This window comes from Pundamilia nyererei, unplaced genomic scaffold (assembly GCF_000239375.1).
Source record: "Pundamilia nyererei isolate P.nyererei 1_Seehausen unplaced genomic scaffold, PunNye1.0 scaffold00334, whole genome shotgun sequence".
Classification (NCBI taxonomy): Eukaryota; Metazoa; Chordata; class Actinopteri; order Cichliformes; family Cichlidae; genus Pundamilia; species Pundamilia nyererei.
In genome coordinates, this window is record NW_005187735.1 from 370027 (window position 1) to 378435 (window position 8409).

Below are 8409 nucleotides of genomic sequence, written 5' to 3' on the forward strand. Positions count from 1 at the left end.
TCTGGATCTGGATCTGGATAAGCAATTGAAAATGCATGGATGGAGTGATGGATGAAATGAGGAGCAGTGATAAATTTAGTGTGCAGACATCTGCAGCCTCGACATACTGCTGATAATCAGTTACTGTTACACTGTGTATTCTGACCTGATTTAAGCAGATAACACTAAACAAGATCACCATTACACTACACTGGGATGTCCACAACCTTTATGTAGAAATGTTATGTCTCATAAATCAAGTAGACTGCCAGATTCCTAGAATCAGCACATGAAGCATTAATAAGGCAGACGGCAGAGAATTCGAGCCCTCGCTGTGACAAAAATATAAAGTTGAAAAAATAGAACTTGCTGCAAGTTCTCTGTCTACCCATTTGGAATGTAAAATATGAAAATAAAATCTCACTGTGCTCTTCGAAGTGTTAAAACACTGAGCTGAGCCGTCACAGCAGGCGTCACCTAAAACGGCTGGAAAGTGCTGCACAGCTCGCTGAGGGCAGAGGTCACCGCTTGAGCCTCTGTAACACCTGCTGTTCTCTTTTCTTTTTGCTCTGCTCTCACACATAGTTTATTATGACGTCGGCGTGCGGTTTTTGTTTTTACGCTGTAACAATAGCGACTTCAAATGCAGCATTGTGTCTCTGACTTGGTGAAGCACTTGCTGGTTTGCTTTGAGGTTCGTGACACCACTTCTCAGTGTTTTCTTTAATTATGTCACTGAAGAAGTTTTAATGGTTTAGACTCTGCGACTGAATGTAGGGCTCTGGGTCATCTAAACCTATGACACAAACTCTTTGTGTGTGTTTGCGTTGGTGTTGTCTATTGATAATATATTTCAAGTCTCTATAAGTGTGTAGTCTGTGTGTGTGTGAGAGTACGTGTGTAACACAGAGGCACACATAGATGTCAGTGTGTTTCTTGTCAACCTCGGGCGTGAATGAGTTTGCACTGACCTACATTGTGTTTCAGCAATTATACACACACATGTTGGGCTTTCTGTAGTCGTGGGGACCATAATTCCCTTGCCCCTCAGCTCAACACTGACCTTTATATAACATAAATTATAAATCCCCCGATCAGTTGGAGGGCGTATTTTAAAAGTGAGGAACAGCCAAAATGACCTCACTTCCCACATATGTCCTCGATCCTAAGTTATAAATCACATGTTGGTCCTCACAGAGATTTACAAACATGCACACACTCTCTTTATACATACAGTACACATGTGAACTCGCACATGTAGTTGCTGATGCACGCTGACACATGCAGTCATGCAAACACACACACATTCTGCCAGCTTCTCTCGATAAAATGCTGACTGTGACATTCCAGCAGAAATCATAAGGGTTTTATTCATGTGTATGTCTGTTACTGTGAGGACTAGTTTTGACATTTCTCACTATTTTTGTGGTATTTCATTGATTTGCTGCAAACTAGGCTTCACAGATCAACTACAATTATTCACGTCATAAATTCATACTAAGTAGGGAGTTAGCCAAACGAGGTCCACCTGAGCATGACTGGGCAAGCAAGGCATGTAATAGAACATTTCTAGTCTGAAAAATCCTCATCCGTTTTATCAGCCCCACGTTCGTGTGATATTTCTCATTTCCAAGCTTCATTTTTCTGTCTGTGCCTGTGAGTAAAATGGTTGCACTCTGTGACTCCTGTCCTGAATCTGTCTCCTCTCTCCCCGCAGTCTGCAGACAAGGAGCGGGCGCTGGAGGAAACAAAGAGCTACACCACACAGTCTCTGGCCAGCGTCGCCTACCTCATCAACACGCTGGCCAACAATGTGCTGCAGATGCTGGACATCCAGGCCTCACAACTCCGCCGCATGGAGAGCTCCGTCAACCACATTTCACAGGTCCGCTGAACTTTGAATGTTCTCATTTCTTCTTAGAGGATTAAACAGCCGCTTTGTACGTGTGAGGGATGACGTTTAATGAAAATTCCTCCTCGCACTGCCTTTGTTATCCAAGTCAGGCGTCCAGAGGCACGCTGAAGGTTTCAAACTGTAAACATGATCTAAAATATGAAGTTTGTGAGCAGGAAGGCCCATATACAAATACACTGGTACACACAATACATAAAATTATACACACCCGCAAGAGGGCTCCTAAATGAAAGAACAGAACATGCAATCATGTATGAATGCATTTATGTGCAGCAGCCCAGGAGGAGTTTGTGTTTACAAAAATGCAGAATGTTCAGCAGTAACATAGTGAAAAGAGGTCAAATTATTAGCAGAAAGTGGCGATGGTGGAGAAACTAGCCCTTTTTTTTTTCTGTACACACTATACTAAGATAAACAGGCTTTGATTGGTAATGTTTTTTGTAGGGTTCAGGGTTAAAGCATCAAACAATCTTTAAATCAGTATTTTTTATGATGGTGTATGCAATGAAAACATAGACACAATGTTTATGGTGTCTCTGTAGAGAAAGTGTGTGGCTCCTCTTTACTCTGAGTTTTATAATGAGCTTCAGCTCAGGGTTTGGCTGTCTGACTACAACTTCAAACCGCGTTTGTTTCACTCTATCGGCATAAGAACATCTTTTTCAGCAGCAGCAGGGAGCTGTTTTCAGAGAAGCGTTAAAAGGCCACTGTGCACTGTTCGGCTCTGTCTGTGAAGTGAAAAACACTTATACCCTTAAATGTTAATGGGTAATGTTGGAATCATGGAGACGGGGTGTTTTCGAACCAGGTTAATACTCTATGCAAACGTAATTCTGTGTACGATCACCGTCAAATCCACGAAGACTCTAAAATGTGATACCAGTGTTCCTGTTTCTTCTGCAGGGGTTCTTTTAATCTTGTTTACATGACTTACAGTAATATTGGATGCTATAGTAAATGAACAGTAATCACTATGTCCTAACTGTTGGAGGACAAAGAACACAGAGCTCTAATTTTGTTTCTGTCAGCTGCTTGGATGAATAAAACCACCTGTAAGTGTGATTGCACCCAACAGTGAAGTGAAAGTGTGTGGTGCTGCCAGGGATCCGATCAGGCTTACACAACACTCTGCACCCACACATCTCACACTGCAGCTGTGTCCAACTTATTCCTGTTCCTAGAAAAACTCTGAGCTGACACGTCGCTCAGTGCACTCTATTGAGAAAAGAGCTATTTTCATTCACTGAGTGTTTAAATCCTCAACAGTCTCTTCACAGAGCAACTGTGTGCTTTGAGGAATAATCGTAGTTTTCAGTGGTTACAGGGGCTCCATTCTCCTCGTCGGACCTCCGAATAATTAGTATAATCGGAATGCTCTGTAAGCAGAAATAATGAGATGCTTCTGTCCCTGTTATATCGGGCCAGGCTGTGGTCGCACGTCATAATTGCCGCTTTCTGTTCTGTGAGACACAGTCACATCTGTTGTGTAGGCGAACGCTTCATGCGGTGAGGAATTGCACTGAGATGATCTTTAAAAAATCCATTTTGCATTTGCATGCTGCAGCGGCCGATAGGAGTCGTGGAAGGTGAGGCAGAGATGTCCCGGCGTGCTCGTAGCGCAGGCCGGAGGCTCTGTTTTGATTGGCGTGGAAGTTCCTCATCTCTGCTCTAAAACAATCAAATACACTTTTACTGACCTTTGAAAAAACTGGCTACTACATAATATACTGCTGGAGAGTGTAATCTGTCATAATACAGCATAATTTATTAGTAGACTTCTACTTAGCCTGGGAAAAGCCATCGAGAAATGCAGACTGAGCCAAACAATTATCTCAACTTCACAGTGTGCAGATGACTCTCAAAGCTGTCACCACAATGTAGATTAACCTGGTTGGACTATAACTGCAAATAAATAAACCAACAAACCTCTTGACAAGAGGTGGGACTTACCCAACACCCCACACACACAATACTTCACTCACAATGCGATTGTGTGGATTTTTAGCATTTTGCGATATGCTGAGTATTGCAATAACACATATTGTTATTTATCACCTTTTCCAAAACAAATTAAAAAAATAAGAATGTTGGGCTTTAGCCTGGTTTTCGCATGCAGCATGACAATTTGAGTTTGTATTATGAGTCTAAATCTGCAAAATAATTAGGATAAGTTTAGTAGTGTAGTGGAATAAATGGCATTTCTCTCTTTAAGTATCCCCCTCCAGGCTGTAAGTGTCATTGTTCTGGAGAGAGGAGGCAGCTGCTGTCAGCCTGCAGCAAAGTTTCAAAACTTCATGTTTAAAAATTAAACAATCATTTTATCTACACACAGACAGCTCTCATGTTAGCTTGTTCTTTATTCCATTGCACAGTCTGTGCTTAAAACAACCAGGTGGTACACAGGAGCACTTCTCTTCAACTTCTTTTAACAGGTTTCTTCATGGCTCTCCACCTGCCAAAGTTTTGACAGCTGTTGTCATATCTAGAAAAACACTTTCCTTTAACCACTTGGGTTCTCTGTCTCGGCTGTGGCGCTGCAGTGTTTCTTCTGTGTGTGTGTCAGAGAGGCGATGCCATAAACCTGTCATGTGAGCATTAACTTCACTGTTTGGTCAGAAGCTGCTCGGGCTGATCTGCAAGGACACTGTGAACTCGGTGTCTGTTTATTTCTCTTACTGGCTGCATGCAGCTCATATAATTCAACTTCACTTGGACCACACATGGGACCCAGTGGCCATGCAGCAGCTGTTTAAAACAATAAGAATTATTGTTTGCGAAATACATTGCAGCCTTCTGAGGGATTAAAATAAAGACACGCGCTGCACGCTGTTGGAAGGCTGTGATTAATGGAGCACTAGAGCGAGCAGCGTATGATCAGTGTTTCCAGTAATAATTTTGAAGTGAAAGGAACATCCAGGACCAAAGCGATTCAGGACACCATCACTGTGGTGCACTTCTAATACACACAGGAGTGTGCAGGTTTCTGTTCTAGACTAAAACATGTAATGAGTATGTCCCTCACTCAACAAGGGGAAATATGCTACATGAAGTTTGCACTTGCTTAAGAATGACGCTCATCATGCATCAACATCTTAATTAAACAAGAAGCTTAATTTAGCAGAGAAAAATGTTAATGTCAAAGTTTTAATCCTGAGTTATTTTTTTCAAAGCTCCCATTTAAACGTGATTGATTGTGATTGTTACCTCTGCCAAGGAGGTTTTGTATTTGGTAAAACGCTGGATCCATGCTTTTTATTCCCTTTATAAACATGATAGCTGGAAAAGCTTTGAATGAATACTGATAGAACTTTGTAGGTGTGTAGAGTACACTCATTGTAATATTGTATAATTGTATTATTATAAGTTTTTCTCATATCCACCAAGGTCTTGAAGGTCAGCTTAAGGTTTATTGGTCAAAAATGGACAAAAAGCCTTAGAACTTAGAAGTCTTACAAGTGTCTTGTGTGTTGTCAACGTATAGAAAGTGTCGTATAAAAAATTTAAAATATGTCACATTTGACCTCTGACCTCTCCTTCAAGGTCAGAGGTCAAAAAGTTTCTTCTAACCTTTCCTTCTCATCAACCTCAGCTAAACTCACTGGTATTGCATTTATGTTGGTGCTACTAGCTTAAGCTGCGTCCACACCGGAGCAATTCATTTATATTCCACTTTTCAGTTTGGAGCACTGACACATTAAAATGAGTGCTATTTTTTGTGATTTTTTTTTTTTTTTCTCTCTTAATTTGCTCGTCCTTTATTTTTCTTCTTCCAGACCGTTGACATTCACAAGGAGAAGGTAGCGAGGCGGGAGATCGGCATCCTGACCACCAATAAAAACACGTCTCGCGCTCATAAAATTGTAGCTCCAGCCAATCCAGAGAGGCCAGTGCGCTACATCAGGAAGCCCATCGACTACAGCGTCCTGGATGACATTGGCCATGGAGTCAAGGTAGGCAGAGTAATGAGGAGGGAATATAATAACATCCGTTTATATGAACTCGCATATTCAAGTGTTTATAAATGATTACACAGATTCTCATCCATGCACTCAAGCGTGTGCATGTACCACCTTTTCTAGTTTACTCTTCTTTTTTTATGTATTGCAAGCATTAGTAAACTCTTGAATGAATATCTCTGTACCAGGCTTGCATATCTATTAATAAGAAATCCATTTTTAAAAATCTCTTTAAAAAGAATTGGATAGAAATTGCATGTTTATGTATATAACTGAGTGAGCCACGGTTTTTCTCTAAGCATGTAGAGTGTGCACTTGTAAATAAATAGTTTTTATTTAGGATAAGTAGCAATAATTATCTAGGCATTGTGCTTTCACCATTATTTCTTTAACTGCACTCCTCCTCCTCACTTTTCTGTCCACCAGCTCTTCTTCATCTGTATTTCTGCCCTTTGTCTCTAATGGCTGCTGGTATTCGCATGGCACGGTTGCACTGTAACTAACCTTTAGACTACCCTGTCTCTTCTTTTCTCTTCTATTTGCTGTCATTGGCATATTAAGTGGTTGCTGAGGTTCAAGGTAAGGATGCACAAAACACCTACACAGATTAGAAGTGTGTGTGATAAATGAAGGAAATTGTGTAATGTGGAAAATGCCGTTAGAAAAGCAATAAATGCAGTAATGATCTAAGAAAGTGACTACTGTGCTATTACTGCAGTGATCAACAAACCAAGCAGCAAAATATGCTAGAATCAGCTTCCTCTTCCTCCCTCTGTCTCTTTACACTCAGCCCCCTTTCTTCATGCCAATTTTCACCTGATCATAAAAATCTATTGAATGCTTAATAAGTTCTCATATAAAAGTCATAGCAGCCTGGTTAATGAGTTCTGTGCCTTTCATAAATGTATTATTTAGTGCACAGCCTGCCTGCTGTCCAACCGTGAAGTGACAGCTAGTGTTGGAACATGTTCGAATGAGTCCTGATGGTCTTAAAGGACTTATAAATCATTCTACCCAGTATCATAGGACACGGTAGAGGTGGACTCTAGGACCTGATGTTTTAAAGCTGTTTCAGCAGAATGGGGTGAGCTACACGGGGGTGATGTTGTTTTGGCTAGCTACTGATATGTTGGCTCTGTGAAAGGCCTGAGCTGAGCGCTGAGCATTAACACGGTTTGTTCTCACAGGTGAATGGTCAGCCGAACATGAAACTTGGAGCGGGTCTGTCTCGGTCCAACCCTCCCACACAAAAACCACCCAGCCCTCCGCGGGCAGGCAAGGGCATCTTGGGGTATGTACACAGCCTAGCACCAACACTCCCACATGTGTATCTTCTTTCCCTTACTAGTATTCACCTTGTCTTATCCTTTGTGCTTCCATGGTTTAATATAAGTGAATGTTCTGTGTATTTATTGGAACTTGAGTAATTTTTTTTCTTAAATGTGTGAGTAGTATGGCCTCCATGGGATACAAATCCAATTTTGGAAAAGTTGTGACGATGCGTAAAATGTAAACAAAAACAGAATGCATTTATTTGCAAATCTCATAACCCCATATTTTTTTTCTCAGTAGAACATATAAAACATAGCAGATGTTTAAACTGTGACCATTTTCTATTTCATGAAAAATATTAGCTCATTTTGGAAAAAAGTTGGGACGGGACCATGTTTACTTGTTTTCATTGTGTAGCAACCTCAACAGTCTGTAAACATCTGGGAACTGAGGAGACCAGCTGTTGTCCCATTCTTGTCTGAAAAAAGAAGATTGATTCATAACACACGTGAAAAGACCCAGGAAGACAGAGTTAACGATAAAAACGATAACAAAATAACACCGAAAACCGATAAAAACCCTGAAAACCATACATTTCACACCTGAGCCTCAACTCTCGCGGCCCGGTACCAAACGACTCACGGACCGGTACCGGTCCGAGGCCCGGGGGTTGGGGACCGCTGCTGTAAATGATGAAATACTCAAGTCCTTGTAATTTTACATTGAAGAAGATTATTTCGAAATACTAACCTCTGCCCGTCTTTTATTCCCAAGTATATTATTGACCTGTTGCCAATGAACCTAATTAGTTGGAAAATATTCCTCCTGTTTTTCCTTCTAATGCCACTAACTTGGAAAACTAAATGATACCTTTAATGCCCCCTCACCCTCACCCCAATGTTTGGAGACATATTTAGTGATTCCATATTTTTCATGAAATGGTAAAATCTCCTTCATATGCTCCGTTGTGAATAAAATATTGGTTTGAAATTTGCAGATTGCTGCTTTCTGATTGTTTAAGTGGTTTTTACACAGCATCCTAATTTCAATATAAAAGGACTGATAAGATAAATCTGCTCTCACAGATGTGTTGTTTTCTGAACTGATTTTGAGATAAGTCGTGTGCATGTGTGAAACTGCTGCAGATTGTGTGTGTTTGTGTCTTGTGGAAGGATGGAGCATCCTGCTGCAAGCTTATTACAGATTTGACCCGGCAGAAGGGAATGACACACACACACACACACACACACACACACACACACACACACACACACACACACACACACA

General features: G+C 41.0%; 1 protein-coding gene across 1 annotated transcript in view; it reads left to right on the top strand.

Moving 5' to 3' along the window:
* LOC102197361 (abl interactor 2-like) overlaps positions 1-8409 on the top strand; it is a 30493-nt gene that overhangs the window by 12679 nt on the left and 9405 nt on the right. Inside the window, exons 2-5 of the mRNA XM_013915625.1 lie at positions 1697-1864; positions 5668-5844; positions 6412-6429; positions 7038-7141. Coding sequence (XP_013771079.1) covers positions 1697-1864; positions 5668-5844; positions 6412-6429; positions 7038-7141 — 467 coding nt within the window. The remainder of the gene's footprint in view (positions 1-1696; positions 1865-5667; positions 5845-6411; positions 6430-7037; positions 7142-8409) is intronic.